This window comes from Neophocaena asiaeorientalis, unplaced genomic scaffold, assembly GCF_003031525.2.
Source record: "Neophocaena asiaeorientalis asiaeorientalis breed wild unplaced genomic scaffold, Neophocaena_asiaeorientalis_V1.1 scaffold357, whole genome shotgun sequence".
NCBI classification, from domain to species: domain Eukaryota; kingdom Metazoa; phylum Chordata; class Mammalia; order Artiodactyla; family Phocoenidae; genus Neophocaena; species Neophocaena asiaeorientalis.
The window spans coordinates 1,799,012-1,820,510 of NW_020173270.1; the positions used below are offsets into that span (position 1 = coordinate 1,799,012).

A 21,499-nucleotide genomic window follows, 5' to 3' on the forward strand; every position below is an offset into this window, starting at 1 on the left:
CCTGCTTGGTGGATGTGCTGGGAAACAATTCTTGAGGAGGGAGTGCCCCACAGCTGGAGGCCAGTGGTTCTGTCTGAGGGGCCAGGCTCTGGGGACCTTTCCTTTCTGAGTGAGGGTTCTCATGCCTGCCAGAAGCCGGGGACAACACCCCACTACACTCCCTCTCTCTCAACCCCAGTCGTTTTCTCTCTCAGCACCCACCCCACCCCCGTGTGGGGCGATCGATCTTAGTTCCCGGACTATGGATCAACCCACGCCCCCTGCAGTGCAAGCGTGGAGTCTTAACCACTGGACCGCCAGGGAAGTCCCTTCTCTGTCTCTTGATGGTCCTCTCTCTCTGTCTCTCTTTCTCCTGCTCTTTCTTCCGCAGCCTTTTGGTGTCCCTCTGCCTCTCCCCCCACCACCCCCTCACTCCCCCTCCACCGCCAGTACAGTCTTGGTGGAGCTCGTGGCTGGCGGGGCCTGCACTCAGCAGAGGTGATCACGTGCCCTTGTATCCTTGGGGCAGAAGGTTCACGCCTGGCTCCCTGGACCTTGGACCAACTTGGAATCTGGAGCTCCATGAGATGCTGGGAATTGCTTCCACCCGAGGGCCAGCCACAAACCGAGGCAGGCAGGGCGCCCCCCACCCCCTCCAAGCCACTGACCAAACCCCGGGCCTGACTGCTCACAGATGCCTGCTCTCTGGCGGGCAGCCACTCACCAGCGTCCAGAGGACGTAGATGGTAAAGAGGGCGATGGTGAGGGCGATGAGCCCCACCGCCTCCAGCCGGCTATGGAGCCTGAGGTGGTCCTGGGCCCCACGCAGGCACAGCCAGCCTGAGATCGCAGCCAGAGGCGTGATGAACAGGAAGCACACCATGTCGCAGCACAGTGTCCTCTTCTCTGTCCGAGGCCCTGGGTCCTTCAGCCACTGCGGGGAAGAAGGGAGGGGGAGCCGCTGAGAGAGACCGTCATGCACCGCCCGCCCTCCCTCGAGCCTCTGCGGGGGGATGGGGTGCGGGACCGCCAGGCCCTCCACCCCCTCTGCTGCCGTCCATCTTCATCACTGGGCCCTGCAGGACCAGCTTCCTGTCTGGCACCTCCCTGCGTTCGTTCCTTCTTTCAAATATTTATGGAGACGATGACGATGACAGGCCAGGCCCGGATAGGTGCGGGGCACTTCTGCCCCTGTTTTTTGTTTTTTGGTTCTTTGGTTTTTTTTGGCCATGCAGGGGATCGGACGCATGCCCCTTGCAGTGGAAGCATGGAGTCTTAACCACTGGACCACCAGGGAAGTCCCATGACCTTGTTTTATAGATGGGGGAAACTGAGGGCACAGAGAGGCTGACCCATTTGTGCAAACTCATATGGCTAGTCATCCACAAAGCCAGGACTGGAGCCCAGGAAGTCCTGTTCCAGGACCTGTGCGTCTTGGCCTCTATGTTACACTGCCTGCCACAGTTGATGGCAGGAAAAACTCCCTGCCCATAGCTCCCACGCTAGTCGGGAAACACGGTGAATGATCCAGATGGGGAAGGCTATGCCGAGGAGGTGACACCACAGAGGACCAAATGAGCAGAAGGGGCCTGGTGGAGAATGGGGGGGACGGCGCTCGAGGCTGCAGGAAGAGCATGTGCAAAGGCACTGGGGTGGGAGCGTGTCGGGGGGAGCGGTGCAGGCAGGCTGGCTCTCCCTCCAACTGTTCTCCTAAGAGCCCAATGTCCCGGGTGGGCCAGGGGCATTTCCAGGAGCCCACACCTCGGCACAGTGACATCCCCCTGCAGCTCTCAGCTGCCCCACGCCAAGCCAAGCTGGGCAGAGAGGAGCCTGGAGGGCACCCGGGCAACCAGCAATGCTCTGGAAAGCCATGTGGCTCCCGTCATGCCTGGGAATATCCCATCTCAACCCCCACCCATCACACTCAGGCTACAGTCTAAGCTCCCAGGCTTGGCCCACAAAGTCCCCTGGCAAGGCCACTACCCCTCCTTCTGGGCCACTCTCCTCCTCCTTTAACTAGCTCCACTCCAGCCACGTGGGCTTTGTCAAAAACACCAAGCTTCTCCTGGCCTCAGAGCCTTTGCACTTGCTGTGCCCTCCGCCAGGACGGCCCTTCCTCAGGTTGGGCACTCCCTCCCTTCTCATTCCTCAGGTCTAAGCCTTAGGGTCACCTGAAGTGACCAAAACAGGGGGGAGGCACAGGGTCTGTCAGGTCTGGAACCTCAGGCCCGGTTCCCCACCCCCATCAGCAGAACTGACCCCGGGGACAGGAGAGAGGTTCCTCCCTATAGAGAAGCTGCTTCCCCAGCCCCCCAGGATCCTCCAGGGCAATTCCCTCCTCCGGCCCCACACCTACCTTCTTCCCCTCTGCCCACTCCAACCTCAGGCTCCCAAGCATACCTCTGTGAGGGGCCGGGGCCTCTTCTCCACTGCAAACTCCGTGTGGCACAGCTCACAGTAGCTGGTATTGGATGAGGAAAGCCATCTCTCCAGACAGCTCTTGTGCACGGCGCCCAGTGTGCCGGTGCAACCACATGGAGACAGCAAGCTCTCCCCATTCGCTCCCTCATGGCAGATCCTGCAGAATGGACCATCGCTAGACACAGAGATGGGACACATGAGTAACGATCAAGTTTCCTGCCTATGCCTACTTCACATGCACTGGATCACAAGCTCAGCATCGCCCCTATATGCTGCTACTTGGCAAACTCCTACTCATCCTTCAATGCCCGGCTCCAAATATCCTTTCCCTTGAGAAGCCTTCACAGACTCCCACAGGTGGAGTGATGTGCTCCCTCCCCAAGATTCCCATGGCACCTTTTTCGGCCCAGGGTGAGCATCACTTGTACCTGCCTGCCCAGCGTCCACTCCTCCTTCTCCTACAATGCCACCCTGATTGTGCTGGGCAACCAATCCACTCTCAACTCTTGGTCCTCAAGACGACACCCCTAATGACCTCAGGCCTGACCAATCAAAACACCACACGTCCCTGGTCACAGGGGCCGATTCAGGGAACAGCATGTGTGATGCAATCAGAGCCACTGGGAATTGATTCCTGAAATTCTTTTTTTTTTTTTTTTCCCCTAAACTCCAGAACTACAGGCAGCATGGCTGATGTAAGTCTGGAGCTGCTGGCAGCAGCCTGGTCCCCACATGGAGTCTGTAAATGATGCCAAAACAGAGGGAAACAGAGGAAGGTGGAGCCAAGAGATAAGGAGAAGCAGAGTCTCAAGGACACCATCAGAAGCTCTGGATCCAGCCGCACCTGAAGGCCATGCTACCTAAGAAACCTGTGCATCCAGGGAGAACAGCTCCCTGGCTCTTCTGCTCTAGTGAGGCTCGGAAAACAGACATAAAAAGCGTCTGCAGGAAGCTGCTTCAGGGAAGTCTCAGCCCCCGCTTGGTCTCTGGGGATGCTGGGTCCTTCCTGGGGCAGCTCAGGAGGCCAGGGGCGTGGCCTTGGTGGCCCCAGCGGCTGTCCAGCACATGAGTCATTGTTTTCCAGACATTTCTGCCCAGAGAGAGGACTGCGGGAACACACGGAGGAGGCGGAGCAGGAGAGCTGTTTTCCAGATAACGCCAGTTTCCCCTCAGAAACTTTCTATCCTTTTCTCAGTGTCTCCTGCTGTGGGACGGGGCCTGGCTGCTTTGAAATCCAAGAGCTGAGCTGACCCATCAGGTCTGCTTTCTGGTCCTCAATCCTGTGCCTGGGCTGCTACTTTTTCCTCCAAGGTCAAAAGGGCATGCCCGGCTCCCCTCTGCTCCCACACTCCCCACACACATCAAGTGAACAGGAAAGGGATCCCTGCTCCGGAAACCAAGCTGGGAAGTGGAAGTGACGAGGACCTTGAGGGAGAGCCACGTCGGTTTTGGGGTTTGTCCCTGAAGAACCCTACTTCAGAGGTGCAAGTTCAGAGAAAACAAAACACAAGAAAACAAAGCACACACTGATTTATGATTGAGCACTGATGAGGTCCCATGCACAATTTGGAGGGCAACATCTGGGTTAATTTTTCTCATTCTCACAGGGAGCCTGGGAGGAAGGTGCTCTTTTTGCCCCTGTTTTACAGACAGGGAAACTGAGGCATCGAGGGGTTAACTGTTTTTTGTTTTTTTTGTTTTTTTTGTTTTTTTTTTCAGTATGCGGGCCTCTCACTGTCGTGGCCTCTCCCATTGCGGAGCACAGGCTCCGGACGTGCAGGCTCAGCGGCCATGGCTCACAGACCCAGCCGCTCCATGGCATGTGGGATCTTCCCGGACCAGGGCACGAACCCGTGTCCCCTGCATCGGCAGGCGGACTCTCAACCACTGCGCCACCAGGGAAGCCCTGGGGTTAACCTGTTTGTGCAGAAGTCACACAGCCAGTCGTCGGGCACAGCTGGGATTGGAACCCAGGAAGTCACTCCAGGGCCTGTATACTCTGAGCTACTAGGCTGCCTGCCACCGATAGTAGGGCAAGAGAAATGGGCTTTACTCCCGAAATTCTGGCAGGAAAATCATGCAAATGATACAGTTGAGGAGGAAATGGGACGGGGGAGCGGGTGAGACATCCACAGATCCCAGTGGGGCTGCCCAGAGCATGCTCCATGGGCAGAAGGGAGATGGAAACGGAAGCCATGGGGAATCGGGCAGCGGGAGGAGGCCAGGTGGAAGGGCTGGGGGGTGTGGAAATGCTCAGGGCAGCTTCCGGGAGGGCCTGGCTCACAGACCAGGGGGCGGAGAGAACGGAGGCCTCACAGAGGCCAGAGGGGCCCCAGATGCTGGCCCTCAAGCCTGAGGCTTTGTGGATTGTCCTGGGCCCTGGAGATAGCTCCCGGGCCTTCCTCTTTGTCCTCTGAAGGTTTCAGGGTCCAGAACTTTCTGCCCCACTTGGGGTGCCATGCGCCCCCAGGAATCAGGGTCTCCTCTGAAGTTAAATGGAAGGCTTGATTTTATGGTCATGGAACCAGCCAGGTGCTGGGGACAGTATCTTTCAGCCCCACCCTTGCTGCTCCCAGATGGTACAGGCTGGCTGGGAGGAGGAGTTACAGGGTGAGTGAAGAGAAGGAGGGGGACAGTGACCTGCTTGTGTGGCCTCTGCCGATCCCAGCGCCTCCCAGCAGTGGCAGAGGAGGATCCTCATTTCCTCCTGGGGAGATCGGCCAGGAGGCTGTAAAGAGGGCCCCGTCCCTGGATGATGACAACCCTTTGGGAAAACAGCAGCCCTCTCTCTGGGAAGGGTTGTTCTGCCCTGGCCTTCAGTCTGGGCAAGTTGGGATTGAGCTGCATCAAAAGGCAGAGGGGGGCTTCCCTGGTGGCGCAGTGGTTGAGAGTCCGCCTGCCGATGCAGGGGACACGGGCTCGTGTCCCGGTCCGGGAAGATCCCACATGCCGCGGAGCGGCTGGGCCCGTGAGCCATGGCCACTGAGCCTGCGCGTCCGGAGCCCGTGCTCCACAACAGGAGAGGCCACAACAGTGAGAGGCCCCCGTATCGCAAGAAAAAAAAAAAAAGTCGGAGGGGGGACTTCCCTGGCGGTCCAGTGGTTAAGACTCCGTGCTTCCACTGCAGGGAGTACGGGTTCGATCCCTGGCGGGGGAACTAAGATCCCACATGCCTCACGGTGCAGCCCAAAAACAAAACAAAACAAAAAGGCAGAAGAGACAGCCGTCAAAAAGAACGAAATTTTGCCATTTGCAGTAACATGGATGGACTTGGAGGGTGTTATGCTGAGTGAAATGAGTCAGACAGAGAAAGACAATTACTATATGCTTATGTGTGGAATCTGAAAAATCCAAGAAACTAGTGAGTATAACAACACAAAAAGCAGACTCAGAGATATAGAGAACAAACTAGTGGTTACCAGACGGGAGAGGGAGGAGAAGGACAACATGAGGGTCGGGAAGCAGGAGGTACGAACTATTGGGTGTAAGATAGGTTACAGGGATGCATTGTACAGCACCAGGAATAGAGCCAATATTTTGTAATAACTGTAAATGGACAGTAACCTTTAAAAATTATATTAAAAATTTAAAAATTAAAAAAAAATAGCACTACCATACAATCCAGCCAAAAAAATAAAAAATGGCAGAGGGGTAGATCGGGAGGGCCCTGCGGTGGGTCTCAGTGGGCAGAGCTGTCCTGACCACCAGCTGCCCGCAGAGGGGCCACTCTGGTACTGCTGCTTGCCTGGGTCTCTGAGGGCTGCAGGGGAGGCTGATGGGACCGAACAGGCTTCTCCTCCTTCCCCCCACACCCAAGGGGGAGCCCTAGGTTCAAGCCTCAGCTCTGCTCAGTGACACTGGCAGGGGTCCAGCTCCCTCTGGGACTCAGTTTCCCCAGGTGTAAAAAGGGAGGGTGGGGCAAGGTGACGTCAACTCACTCACTGGCCCCCAGGAACCCCATGGAGGGAGACTTCCTCCCTGCCCCCCACCCCGGCAGCTCTGGCTAGGAGGCCCCTAGGCCCACCAAGGGTCCCCTTGCTCCCAGCCTGGCTCAAGAAGCACAGACCCTGTCCTGACTTCAGGGGGTCTGATGGAGATGCAGACATAAAAACCAAGACCCTGGAGGAAGCCCAGAAGGAGAACTCCAATCTCATCTGGGCTTAGGCAAGGCTTCCTGAAAGAAGTGATGCCAGGCAAAGACTTAAAGGGTGACTGGCAGTGGGCTCCCTCCAAAGCACTGCAAGGCTTCCATCTGCTTCTTTTTATGTTTTGAATGAAAAGCTTATGAATTGACTCTGACACCTGCTACAACACAGATGAACCCTGAAGACATGATGCTCAGTGAAAGCCATCACAAAAGGACAAATACTGTCTGATTCCACTCACAGGGGGTCCCTACAGGAGTCAGATCCACAGAGACAGAAAGTAGATGGTGGGGGCCAGGGGCTGGGGAGTGAGTGTCTAATGAGGACAGAGTTTCAGTTTTGCAAGATCAAAACATTTATGGGGTTGAATGGTGGTGATGGTTGCACAACACTGTGAATGTACTTAAAGCCACTGAACTGTACACTTTAAAATGGCCAAGAGGGCTTCCCTGGTGGCTCAGTGGTTAAGAATCCGCCTGCCAACGCAGGGCACACGGGTTCGAGCCCTGGTCCGGGAAGAACCCACATGCCACGGAGCAACTAAGCCCGTGCGCCACAACTACTGAGCCTGCGCTCTAGAGCCCACGAGCCACGACTACTGAGTCTGCATGCCACAGCTACTGAAGCTGCGCACCTAGAGTCCATGCTCTGCAGCAAGAGAAGCCACCACAATGAGAAGCCCCCGCACCGCAACGAAGAGTAGCCCCTGCTCGCCACAACTAGAGAAAGCCCGCGTGCAGCAACAAAGACCCAACACAGCCAAAGATAAATAAATAAAATAAATAAATTTTAAAAAAGTAAAAATAAAATGGCCAAGAAGCTAAATTGTGTTATATCGTAACAATAAAAAAAAATTGGAAAGAAAAGCTTATGAATTAAATTGTCTCAAGTAAACATCATGAAAATACATTAAACTTGAAAAACTGGTGGCCAGATTAAATCTTAATGAGTTAAAGTGGATTTAAATTTGTGTGGGGTTTCCTTAAATCTCTTTTCCTTGGAACTGGTGACAAGTTGATGAACCAGGCAGACTCAGCTCACACGTGGGTCTGGAAGGCTGGCACTGAGGTTTAAATACATTTATCAAATGCTTATGAGGTGGCAAAGCCCCTTGCGGGCACTTTATGTGGACCACGGCCACGTACTCTCAAAACAACCCAGTGAGGAAGGTGTCCCCAGTTTAAAGTTACGGGGGTGAAGCAACTTTTCCCAGGTTGTACAGGGAGAGAGGCTTCTACTCAAGACCTGAGCCCAGGCACCCTGAGTCCACAGCCAGCCATTTCCTCAAGCAGCCTCCCCAAGACGTGAGCTACTCACCAACATCGGACCTTCAGATTTTACCCAGTAATCTGGAGTTTCTGCTTTTCGTGAAGAATCAGACCTGGCTAGCCAGTTTCCACGTGGTGATTACTGGTTTATTTGCCCACCTGGCCCCTCTAGGTGGCTGGATTTCTTTTTTGTTTTTTTTCTGGCCCGCGGCTAGTGGGATCTTGGTTCCCCGACCAGAGATCGAACCCAGGCCCCGGCAATGAAAGCACCAAGCCCTAACCACTGGACCACCAGGGAATTCCCGCAGTTGGATTTCTGACCCCAGGCAGGGCTGGGAGGAAATCCCTTGGGCCCGAGAGCGACGTGAGTGAAGGCAAAGATCCCTGCTTGGCCACCACTAACCTCGGTGTGTCCAAGGCCCGGATGACAGTTGAGAGGAGCCGGCCATCCCTTGAAGTCACCTGTGCCACATACTGGGGTGGCCCGAGGCCCGTGGCCTCCACGACCTTGGAGAAGGCAGGGCTGTCGGAGCAGTCGCACAGGGAGCCAGGGAGGTGACAGCAGTCACCCGTCGTCATGGCCACAGGGAGCCCCGCGTCCTCAGGGCCCGAGGCCCATGGTCCCAGGAGCCTGGGGAGAGGCCGGCAGGAAGATTAAGGACAAGGTTAGCAAGCCACACACCGAATCCAGCTCTCTGAGCCTCGGTTGCCCAATCTGTACAATGGGGCTTTGGAGGGGGCTGTGAGGATTCAATAAGGTCACACATGCAGCTCAGCCCAGGCCTGGCACATCTCAGGGGCTTGATTATATTACCTCTGACCCTCCTAAGAAAGGCCAGCCTGGCCCAGCCTGCAAAGCATGCAGGTCACTCCCAATATCACCTTTCCAGACATAATAACAGCACCTAACAGTGATTGAACACCTTCTGTGTAGCAGGCCCTGTGCTTGGCGCTTTCCAGGAACAGAACCATGCCCGCCAACCATGTAGAGACTGTTCTCCATGGATTGGATTGCTGGGCCTGGGCTCATGCCCACCTTCGAGTGGGCCAGAACTGAGCTAGAAACTTGGCCCAGCAGACCAGGATGGTGAGTCACTTTGACCCTCCTGGTTGACGGCCTCTTGTGGGGCTCTGAACTCCTTGATAACTCAGGCTATCAAGGAAGTGGCCCAGGCTGGGGAGGACCATGGCAGTCTCTGTCCCCACCCACCAGAGCAGCTGCTCTAACCCATGCCTCTGTCCCCAAGGAGAGGCCACCAGAGCAATCTGGAGTCTGCTCTGGGTGGGAGACTTCAGCAGGATTCTGTCCCCCATCCCAGGGTCTGACCTGACAAAAGGAACCCTTGGCAAGCTCTTCTTCCGTCACAGAACCAGCCAGCGAGTCTTGTGTGTTTCGAGAATTTCATGAAAGTAACAGAGGCCTCTTGAAGCCAATACAGGTGCTCTGGAGCTAAGGATCTCTGTCCCAAACTTGTCTCATACTCCACCGTTTGTCCCTAGGAACTATGATCCAGAGACCCCCTGAAACACTCGCTGAAGTCCCCCCACAATTGTTTTTTACCAACCCTTGCCAGTCAAACTCTGAGACCCAAAGAGGGGTGGGAGGGAAGCAGTGTAAGTCACCGGCTAACTTTTTGCACCAGGACAGTCTGCTGCCAGATCAACAGTCTCTGAACAGCTCAGCCAGAAGACCCCCAGGCTCAGCAGGCCCTTCTGAGCCTCTATAGCTGAGCTGCTGTTGGCCACACAAGCAAGTGTCAGCCCAGAGGCAGGAGGAGGCTGGGAGGAAGGCTGCATGACTGAGATAACATCCTCAGGGCACTGGCCAGGCCTGCCATGTTATGTACACTGCTGTCCCTTCCGAGTGCCTGCAACCAGAATTTCCAGCTCAGAGGCCAGCAGGGAAGTCGCTGGGTTACCCAAGGAAATGCAGGCAGAGGGGAATCCACTCCTCTTGCCCCTCCAAGGATTGGCCTTCACATTTCTGCAAGTAATTGGGCATCACAAGAAACATCACAGCTACTGTATATTAAGTTCTATCATTTCTTTTACTGTCAGGGGAAAAACAAAAACACTGGTAAAATCTGCTAATGCAAGGCCTGCAAGTCACCAAAATAATAATAGCAGCTACTGTTTATTAAGTAGCTACTGCAAGCCGGGTACTGTGCTAAGCTTACTGAACTCAAAGAGTTGTTATAAGTGTCCCCTTCAAAGGTCACCTCCCCAGAGAGGCCTTCCCTGACCACTCTGGTCAAAGTGCCATTGGTGTCCACATGATCGTCCTTACAGAATGTACCCCTCTCTGAAATGCTCTTTCCTTTTTTTTTTTGAGAGGCCAATGCCACCTTTACTCCTGAGTCAGCAGCTACTGGAGAGAGTGCTCAGGCATACGGCCACAGCGGGCTCCCTCTCGATCCATTCAAGAACCGGGCAACGGCCAGACCCAGGGGGTCCAGTGACTCAGCGGCCTTAGGAACAGCGCAGAAGACTCTCTGCCTACGGGCCTGAAATGCTCTTATTTCTTTCCCTTTTTTTCTTTTTTGGTCGCGCCGCACGGCTTGTGGGATCTTAGCTCCCCGACTAGGGATTGAACCTGGACCCTCAGCAGTGAAAGAGCAGAGTCCTAACCACTGGACCGCCATTGAATTCCCATGAAATGCTCTTATTTCTTCATCTACTGGTTTAACCACGTCTGTCTTCCACTCATCAGTGTCTCCAGCACCTGGCCCTGTGTCTAGTACAGAGTTCCTGCATTAATTTTTCAGCTCCTCCTCTGTGTAAGTGCAGGGTTGGGAGAGCCAGGTCTCTTGACCCCGCCCCCCAGACCCTGGTCGGCCAGCACCCATGATGGGAATCAGAAATATTTAGAGGCTAGAGATCTGTGCAAAGCACAGAGGCTTGGGCTTGCAAGAGGCCAAACTCGAGGCTGGATGCAAGGATAGGGTGGCTGCAGCTCTGGGGCTGCTGGGATGGCAGAGCGAGCCAATGCCTCAAGCAAACTTGGCCCAGTGCTTGAGAGATGGATTTCACTGAGTCTTCACAACAAAACTATGACATAAGTCCAATAATTACCCCCATCTGACAGGTGAGGAGACTGAGGCTCAGAGAGGGGCAGCTTCTTGCCCAAGATCACACAGCTAAGTCAGGACAGGGCCAGGATTTGAACTTAGTCTAGTGAGTGGGTCTGGGACTCAAGAAATCTGGGTTCTTTTAAGTCCTGACTCTGTTACTAATGCTGTCTGTCCTGGAACAAGACACTTGGCTTCTCTGGGCCTCATTTTTCTCCTTTGTCAAATAAGTTGATGAAGCTAGTAGACTGTGTCTGCTGAGGGCTTCCTGGGAAGGAGCAGCCAGGCTCAATTCCTCCAGCGAAGCTCGCCCTTGGCTAGGCTTGTCTGGGGTGGCGCTGGGGAACCACAACCTTTCCACACCTACCCAGACTCCTTTTTTCTGAGGGTAGGAAACCAAGGGAAGAAGAGTCAGAGGGCCCTAGATCCCCACAGTGTCATCTCAGTCCAGCTGCCTTGCTCTCTGGGCCTCAGTTTTCTCTTCTGTATAATGGGGGTCCCAGTGAAACCCAGCTCATACATGCATAAATATGAGAAAGTCGATAAATATTAGCTCTTATGATAATTACCGTCATCAGCTTACAGAGCTGTTGGTAGGGTTTGATGAAACAAGGCACAGCCAGTGCCTGGCACACAGTAAGCGCTCAACAAATGCTCACTGCTATTATTTTTTAGGATAAACATGGAGCCTGTGAAATGCAGTCATTCCTCCTCACTTACCACAGAGAGGCTCCTGTATGCCCTTCAGTACTTGAATGGCCCTGCACTGAAGGCCAGGCTCTAATCGCAGCTCTGATCATTACTCGCTGTGTAGCCCTGAGCAAAAGGCTTGACCTCTCTGAGCCTTGATTCCTCATCCGTATAGCAGGGAACGTTTCTAGTACTTCCACTTAATATTGTCGCTAGAGGACTAAATGACCTAATCCTATAAATTCTGGCTACCCCGTTTTGAGCACCCACGAACAGCAAGGCACTCTGCTAACCAAGTGCCTGGGTCATTATATTTACTATTTTCCTGGCAGAGCCCCTCTGAGGAGGAGGTTGGGGAAGGTGACTGGTCATTTACTGACCGCCTACTGTGTGTGCAGAGCGCTTTCCTCATTTGCCACCTCCTGATTCCTCCCAACAGCCCAATTAGGTTGGTACTAGGATGACCCGGTTTCACAGATGAGGAGACCGAGGCTCAGAGAGGCACCTACTGTGTGCCGGCCCCCAGAGGACCTCCTGCCTTCTGCAAAGACGGAAATTGCGATCACCTAGTCCCTGGGAAGGCTGAGGCCGACTGTCCGAGCCCGGCCGTCCCGCCTGGGGGCCGGGCTCGGGCCTCAAACTCGGGGCCAGCCCGCGGATCGGCACCCTCCGGCCCCATCCTCCCGCCCGTGCCTACCTGATCCGCGGCCGGGCCGGGCGGCCGCGCAGGCCCCTCCGCTTGCCCGGGCCCTGATCCCGGCCCGGCCGGTCTCGTCAGCGCCTCTAGCTCCGCTCCGGCCGGCACCTGCGTCGGGACACCGCCCGCCAAGCAGACGGCGCCACGAACCAATGGCGACCGCCTCTCGCCTACACTGGCCAATCGCCGTAGAAGTCCCGCCCTGGGAGGCGGGGCCAGAGGCGACGGGGACGTCCTGGGCCGCACAGGCCCGGCGGCGCCGCAGCTGCTGGCCCCGCCCCTGCTGCGTCCTACCGCCCCCATCCCTGGCCCCGCCCCATACCGACTCTGGGCACGAGCGGGGCACGTGGCGCCACCTGCAGAAGACCAGTTAATTAAAAAAACCGTTACAGAATTCAACGCGAGGGAGGGCGGGAGGGAGGGAGACTCAAGAAGGAAGAGACATGGGAACATATGTATGTGTATAACTGATTCACTTTGTTATAAAGCAGAAACTAACACACCGTTGTAAAGCAATTATACCCCAATAAAGATGTTAAAAAAAAAAAAAAAGAATTCAACGCGACACTAGCGAAGGGATTTGTAAGTGTTCCTCACCTCTCTTAGGCTTCTCGCCAATCCTGGGGGAGGGATGAACCGTCCGATTACATATTACAGAGAGGAACTACAGAAGTCTAGAGAGGTTAAGGGGCCGTGGAAGAGCCTAAAGCCAACATCATTTATTTATCATTCACATTCATTCATTAGATGTAATAAGCATCAATAAGAGGGCCTATTATGAGCCAGGCACTGTGCTAGGCGCTGTGGACACAATGTTGAGTAAATATTGCTGCCCTCATGGACCTCAGTCTAGGGAATGACATAGACATTAAGCAGTCAATTATGTAATTCTTAATTACAAAGGTGATAAATTATAGCGAGTGAGGGAGGCATATCATGGAATATTTGGAAAGTCCAAAAATATTTCCCTAAAGAAGCAATGGAACTGACAATGGTGAAGAGCTTGAGGTGGGATGCAAAGAGCTTGAGGTGGGATGGAGAATGGCCTCAATAATCCTTTCTTCCCCTTCCCCTGCCTTTATTGAATATGTAGATCAGCTCAATTACCTTAATCAAATTCTTCTGTGCTGTACTAGCTTACATTTTTCAAAAATGGAACAATAAGGGCTACCCTGGTGGCACAGTGGTTGAGAGTCCGCCTGCCGATGCAGGGGACACGGGTTCGTGCCCCGGTCCGGGAAGATCCCACATGCCATGGAGCGGCTGGGCCCGTGAGCCGTGGCCGCTGCGCCTGCGCGTCCGGAGCCTGTGCTCCGCAACGGGAGGGGCCGCGACAGTGAGAGGCCCGCGTACCGCAAAAAAAAAAAAGAAGAGTCAGGCCAGACTTCAAAGCTAGGGAATAACAGTTTTTAAAAGGTTACCTATAGAGGGAAGGGGTAAAATAGAAGGGACAAAGATAGAAGCTAGACTTTTAAAACTGTACCTTGTTTTGGATATCTGACTTTACAACCATGTAAATATTTTATATAACTTTAAAACAAAATTTTAAATATAAGATATCCCTAAAAACAAAAATAAGATAAAACGAATTAACCTGTGTATCCAGTTGGTGACAAAACAACGCAGAGATGAACTAGTGACTTTAAAACTCCAGTTTGATTGTACATACCACTATATTGCTGGTGGTGGTGTTAAAATTGTTATTCTGAGCTTGTTGTACATTTAGTCTGGGACAAAGAAAAGGAGTGATTATGTTGGTGTCAAGAACTGAGCTTTTCAGAGGGAGTGAAGGAGGTACAGTTGTAAGATTGATCACATTAAAGAAAAACCCTGTGGTCTTGAATTTGAATTGGGAGTATCATGATATATTTTATCTTTATAAAAAGCAAACATTTCCTACCTCTGTCCACTGAAAAAAAGTCTGAAACAAAGACCAACCTTCTTAATAAGCACCCCATAAGCCCAGATCGTGGTCTCTAAATACCATTTCCAATTGAAAGAAGCCAGGAACACTGAGGAAAAATCTGATTCTGAGTCAGGGGCAGGAAATGTACAGACAAAAATGGTACATCTTGATATACCAGAAAGGGAGTTATCAAAGACATTACCTGGTAAGATAATGTCAATGGGAGCCAATAAGAAGCTTCCATTGGCCACAAACTGGACAATTTGATCCTCAATAAGGATAATGATTGCAGATCAAAATGCATCAAATGTTCAACTTTGTGCATTTTGGGTTTTTAATTTTTTATCTTAAAATAATGTCAAATTTACATAAAAGTTGCAGAAAGAATGCAAGAGCTCCCATAAACACTTTGCCCAGATTCCCCAATTGTTAACATTTTTGAATGCTTTGAGTATAAGATACACACATGGCGTCTCATTAACCTTTAATTCTTCAGTGTTTCTTTCTTTCTTTGAGGCAGGCGGGCTTCTCTCTAGTTGTGGCAAGTGGGCTCAGTAGTTGAGGTGCACGGGCTTAGTTGCCCCGAGGCATGTGGGATCTTAGTTCCCTGACCAGTGATCAAACCCGCATCCCCTGCATTGGAAGACAGATTCTTAATCACTGGACCACCAGTGAAGTCCCTAGTGTTTCTTTCTTTCTTTTTTTTTTTTTAACCGATTGGTTTTCTTAACTTTTTAAAATTTATTAATTAATTAATTTTTATTTTTGGCTGCGTTGTGTCTTCATTGTTCCCCTTGGGCTTTCTCTAGTTGTGGCGAGCAGGGGCTACTCTTCGTTGCGGTGCACGGGCTTCTCATTGCAGTGGCTTCTCTTGTTGCAGAGCACGGGCGCTAGGCACGCAGGCTTCAGTAGTTGTGGCACGTGGGCTCAGTAGTTGTAGCTCGCAGACTCTAGAACGCAGGCTCAGTAGCTGTGGCGCACAGGCTTAGTTGCTCCACAGCATGGGGGAATCTTCCCGGACCAGGGCTTGAACTTGTTTCCCCTGCATTGGCAGGCGTATTCTTAACCACTGCACCACCAGAGAAGTCCCAGTTTCTTTTTTTTTTTTTTTTTTTGGTTTTCGGGCCCTCCCCTTTTTATCCCCTGCATTGGCAGGCGGACTCTCAACAACTGCGCCACCAGGGAAGCCCCCCAGTTTATTTCTTAAGTAAAGCACATTCTTCTACATAATCACAGTATGATCTTCAAAATCAGGAAATTAATATGGATCCAATATCACCAGGTAATTCCCAAATCCCATTCAGAGTTTCAATAAAGTTCTTTAAATCTCCAGCATCCGTCCCAGGATCACATGTGGTATTTTGCTGTCTAATTCAGTCTCCTGCAGTCTGGAACAATTCCTCATTCTTTCCTTGTCTTTTATGACCTTGATATTTTTGGAGATTACTGGCTAGTTATTTTGTAGAAAGCCTCTCAATTTGCTTTTCTTTAATATTTCCTCATGACGTGCATTTAGGACAGAAACCACAGAAGTGATGTTGTATTCTCAGTGCATGTATCAGGAGGCAAAGAATGTTGATTGCTTCCACTACTTATAACCTACCCTAATTATATTAACCTGATTATGTTAAAACGGTGTCTTCCAGGGACTTCCCCTGAGGTCCAGTTGTTAAGACTTTCCCTTCCAATGCAGGGGGTGTGGGTTCCATCCCTGGTCAGGGAGCTAAGATCTCACATGCCTGGCGGCCAAAAATATAAAACGAAGCAATATTGTAACAAATTCAATAAAGGCTTTAAAAATGGTCCACATCTGCAGTGGTTAAGAATCCGCCTGCCAATGCAGGGGACAAGGGTTCAAGCCCTGGTCCGGGAAGTTCCCACATGCCGCGGAGCAACAAAGCCCGTGCGCCACAGCTACTGAGTCTGCGCTCTAGAGCCCACGAGCCACAACTACCGAAGCCCGCGTGCCTAGAGCCCGTGCTCAGCCAACGCACTGAGAAGCCCACGCACTGCAACGAAGAGTAGACCCCGCTTGCCGCAGCTAGAGAAAGTGTGCACGCAACAAGGAAGACCCGGCGCAGCCAAAAATAAATAAATAAAATAAAAATAAAAATGGTCCACATCAAAAAAATATATTTTTTTAATTAATTAATTAAATGGTGTCTTCCAGGTTTCTCCAACATGAGTTAATGTTGCACTTATCAGTAAGTGCCTTATTGGAAAATACCATGAAACTGATTAAATATCTGCTCCTCAACACACCTTCACCCACCAGATTTAATATTCATTGATGATTCTTGCCTGAATTAAATTTTGTTGCTGTTGTTAGCAAAGAGGGTTTTATTTTTATTTACAAGAATTCTGGAGGAGGATGGCTGCTGGCATTGATTTGGTCAAATGATATTAGGGTTAATGACCTAGATTCTCTTGGCCTTTTTCTCATGTAGCTAGATGGCTGCTGTGGCTCCAGGCAGCACATCCTCAATGAAGGCAGGAAAAAGGGAGTGGCACAGAGGTGTCCACCATGTCTGTCTCTTCTATCAGATAATGGTTGCTAAATGATGATTGTTTTCTAATTCCATCTTTGGCACTTCCTTCCTTATTGGCTCAACAAGATGTTCCAGAGTGGTTTTTTCTTGAAATTTTACCGGCCCCAGCTCTGGACTCCACCCTTTCTCCAAGGAGCTTTCCTTCTGTTAAGTGGGGAATGATATTTAGAAACCAAGATCTGGGTGCCAGGTGGGCTCATTGCTACCACAGTATCATTATATTTTTTAAGTTTTTTTTTAAAAAAAAAACAAATTTATTTATTTATTTTTGGCTGCTTGGGTCTTCGTTGCTGCGCGCAGGCTTTCTCTAGTGGCGGCTAGCGGGGACTACTCTTCTTTGTCGTGCGCGGGCTTCTCATTGCGGTGGCTTCTCTTGTTGCGGAGCACAGGCTCTAGGTACGCGGGCTTCAGTAGTTGTGCCTCACGGGGCTCTAGAGCGCAGGCTCAGTAGTTGTGGTGTACGGGCTTAGTTGCTCCTTGTCATGTGGGATCTTCCCGGACCAGGGCTCGAACCCCCGTCCCCTGCATTGGCAGGCGGATTCCTAATCTCTGCGCCACCAGGGAAGGCCAGTGTCATTATTTCTTGCTTCTCTCATTGTAATATGTTACAATATGTCCCTATATTATCTTATGTCTTTAAACCCACGAGTGCACACCAATATCTGTAATTCGAATTCAACACCAAGGTTTATCCCAGCCCCTTTACATGTTTCTAAAGTCCTTCTGTGACCGTGAAAAACCTGGTTCCCGGGGCTTCTCTGGTGGCGCAGTGGTTGAGAATCTGCCTGCCAACGCAGGGCACACGGGTTCAAGCCCTGGTTTGGGAAGATCCCACATGCCGCGGAGCAACTAAACCCGTGAGCCACAATTACTGAGCCTGCACGTCTGGAGCCTGTTCTCCGCAGCAAGAGAGGCCGCGACAGTGAGAGGCCCGCGCACTGCGATGAAGAGTGGCCCCCGGTTGCTGCAACTAGAGAAAGCCCTCGCACAGAAAAGAAGACCCAACACAGCCATAAATAAATAAATAAATAAAATAGATAAAATTAAAAACCTGGTTCCTGTGACACTCAGTGCTCATTCCCCAGCACCCCACCCCACCCCTGACCCCCACCCAGTTTGTAACCAAACCCTAGACACCCTGGCCAAGGCCCAGTCCCAGATATAAACTTCCTGTTTAATTCCACCCCCACTGGGCACACTGGTTGAAAGCTTGGCCCCGACAGAGGAGCTAAATCTATGCATTTTAACTAAAAAATAAATAACCAGCAACTTTTTATCATTTTTCTAGTAATTCCTTTTTATTTTATTTTACAGGAGTACAGGTTGGAAAACCTGTTTTTTTCTTTCATTTTGTTTTGTTCAATTTTTATGGCATTATATATAAAATCAGTAACACTGGTTATCATATGTCAATCAAAAACTGATCGGCAGTTATCCCTAGCTTATCTTTTCTTAAATTTTTTGCTTACTTTACTGTTTTCCATGTATTTTTTTTTAATTGAAGTATAGTTGACTTACAATGTCATATTAGTTTCAGATGTAGAGCACAGTGATTCAGATATATATATGTATATATATAAATTCTTTTTCAGAGTCTTTTCCCTTATAGGTTATTACAAAATATTGAGTATAGTTCCCTGTGCCATACAGTAGGCCCTTGTTCGTTATCTATTTTATGTAAGTAGTGTATATACGTTAATCACAACGTCCTAATTTATCCCTCCCCCGTCCAAACAGTCACTCTTTTTTTTTTTTTTTTTTTCAAACAGTCACTCTTGAAGGCTACTTGGGAACCAACTCAAAATCTTGAAAATTATGGAAGTTGAAAATTGACAAGCAAAAGAGAGAATTAAGTATTTATGTTGACTTACACCGCCATCTGTACCTCCGGGCAACCACATAGATGAGGGGAAATTTCTCTTTATAGACCTATTCCAAAAGTAAATGAAGAACTGGCAGATTTGACTCTCACCGCTTTGTAACTCTTAATGGATTATGAATCTAGGTGATGCTTATCGGCAGGCGCTAACCACCACGAATGAGAAATGCGCTCACATTACCTGCCTCCTGGGGTTATGTACACGATATCACCTATGAAGTGTCCAGTCCTAAATCCGATCAATCTCTAGATCTAACTATGCATCTACAGGAAATTCAGGGGAAAACGGGACACGTTAAATGTCACCCTGGGTCCATAGAGACAGAAAGCAGATTAGTGGTTGCCGGCGGCTGGGGGATGGGGGGAGAGGGAGTAACTGCTTAATGGATGCTGGGTGTCTTTTCAGAGTGGTGAAGGCTGCACAACACTGTGAGTATCCTAAAAACCACTGAATGTACTTTTTAAAGTGGTACTTAAATGGCGAATTTTATGTTATATGAATTTTATGTCGAAGTTTTAAAAAAGCAAAAAGAAAGTCACTATAGTGGATCCTTAACCACTGCTCCACCAGGGAAGTCCAAAACTTATTTTTGTGTGTGTGTGTGTGTGTGTGTGTGTATGTGTGTGGAATCATGTTCTTATCTTTTATGTATCATAATTTATTTAGGTTAACACAGTTCCTCAAAAAATTAAACACAGAAGTACCATGTGATTCAGCAATTCCACTCCTGGTTATGGACCCAAAAGAAATAAAATCAGGAACTCAAACATATTTGCATACTCATGTTCATAGCAGCATGATCCACGATAACCAAAAGATGGAAGCAACCCGAGTGGCCATCAACAGATGAATGGATAGGCATGAAATGGAATATCCACACAATGGAATATTATTCAGCCTTAAAAAGGAAGGAATGTCTGACACCTGCTACAACATGGATGAACCTTGAGGACATGATGTTCAGTGAATGAAGTCAGTCACGAGAGGACAAATACTGTCTGATTCCACTTATAGGAGGTCGCTAGAAGAGTCAGTTTCATAGGCACAGAAAGTTGAATGGTGGCTGACAGGGGCTGGAGGAGGGGGGAGGCAGAGTTAGTGTTCAATGAGGACAGAGTTTCAGTTTTGCAAGATGAAGAGTTCTGGAGATGGATGGTGCGGTTGCTAGCACAACAATATGACACTTAATGTCACTGAACTGTACGCTTAAATAGTTAAGATGGTTTTGTTTTTAAGATGGTAAGTTTTATGTTATGTATACTTCATGGTAATTATGTTTATTTTACCATTAAAGAAAAAAAAGACTTAAGAACAGTGCCTGGGGCTTCCCTGGTGGTGCAGTGGTTAAGAATCCACCTGCCAGTGCAGGGGACACAGGTTTGATCCCTGGTCCAAGGAAGATCCCACATAGCCCGTGTGCCACAACTACTGAAGCCCGCGCGCCTAGAGCCCGTGCTCCGCAACAAGAGAAGCCACTGCGATGAGAAGTCCCCACTCACCGCAACAAGAGAAAGCCAGCGTGCAGCAATGAATACCCAACGCAGCCAAAAATAAATAAAATAAATAAATTTATATTAAAAAAAAACAAACAGTGCCTGGCACAGAGAGAACACGCTGTGCTTAGTAAATCACTGAATGTAGAGTAATTGAAACAACATCTCTGTACTGTGACCCCCAAGGGCACAGGGTCACATCATTCTTGTTCTCAGGTATGTGCCCCAGGGCTGGCCAATCACAGAGGCTCCAGAAAGATTTGATTTTTTTTTTTTTTTTGGCTACGCTGCGGGGCATCCGGGATCTTAGTTCCCGTAATCAGGGATGAAGCCGTGCCCCCTGCAGTGGAAGCGCAGAGTCCTAACCACCGGACTACCGGGGAAGTCCCAGATTTCATCTTCTGACTGCTTGAAACCCTTCAGGGTGCCTCACCACTTTTCCTGGCCCCCCCAACCTCTCCTTCCACCATCCGCCCTCTCCACGCCCTGCCCCGTCCAAACCCAGGGGAGTCAGCGCCCCCAAGGGCTGTTATGAACGGCCCCCACCAGACCCCCAGCTCTCCCACCAACGGCCTTGGCCCAGGATACCCCTTTGGCCTGGACCACACACCCTGACTTAGTCCACCACCCCTTTCGGAACATTCCCTGTGGCTCTGAGCTCCTCGGGAGAGATGCGTCTGGGCTCACCCATCCCTCCAGGCAGGGCAGCCAGTGCCTGGAGGGCGTGCATCCCCCTCTCTGGTGGCTCTCCTAGGGGTCAAGGTCACAAGTGGCTTTAGCCAGAGGCTGGAGCTTCGAGAACAGCTGCAGGCACTCAGGTGAGAGGAAACACACATTGGGTCATGTGATCAGTGCAGGGTAGGGTGGAGGGCCCATATAGGCCTGGGGGGATGGCTATAAGCCTCCTCTGCAGTAGCAAGTGGCCCTCAAGCCAGCCCTGCCACCCGGACCAGCGGGAGAAGCTGGGTCCTGAGGAGAGGCAGAGAAACAGTTGCCCCCCGGCCTGTGCACTTCTCCTCTATCACCAGTGTTTCCCCCCCCACCCCCCAGCGTGGGCCCTCCTCATAGGTCAGTCTGGGATGGAGGGAGCTGGGGTGGGACTGGCATCGCCAACCTCCCTGGGCAAGGTGACAGGTGAGGTGGTGGCTAGGTGGGTGGGCAGTGGATGAAAGCAGTGAACCCCAACCGGGGGGGCTGAGAACAGGGAGCAGCGGGCACAGCCCACCCCTTCCCAAGGGGCACCCTCTAGTCTTAGGGCTGGCTGTCTAGGGCCAGGGAGTTTACCTGCCCAAGCCCTCGCCTTCCCTTCCTCCCTGCCACACGGGCAGCAAGAAGAATGTCCACCCAACCACACCCTCACCCACCCCAGGAACCCCAAGGTCAGCTCAGGGTGCACCGCGTTG

The 21,499-nt window shown here is 51.1% G+C and overlaps 1 protein-coding gene across 1 annotated transcript in view; it reads right to left on the reverse strand.

Moving 5' to 3' along the window:
- Positions 1-12,403, reverse strand: part of MARCHF2 (membrane associated ring-CH-type finger 2) — a 14,560-nt gene extending 2,157 nt beyond the window's left edge. Inside the window, exons 1-4 of the mRNA XM_024745996.1 lie at positions 12,269-12,403; positions 8,217-8,444; positions 2,380-2,575; positions 704-913 (exon numbers count right to left, since the gene is read on the reverse strand). Of these exons, the coding sequence (XP_024601764.1) occupies positions 704-913; positions 2,380-2,575; positions 8,217-8,392 (582 nt within the window). The 5' untranslated portion in view covers positions 8,393-8,444; positions 12,269-12,403. The remainder of the gene's footprint in view (positions 1-703; positions 914-2,379; positions 2,576-8,216; positions 8,445-12,268) is intronic.
- Positions 12,404-21,499: the final 9,096 nt, after the last annotated feature.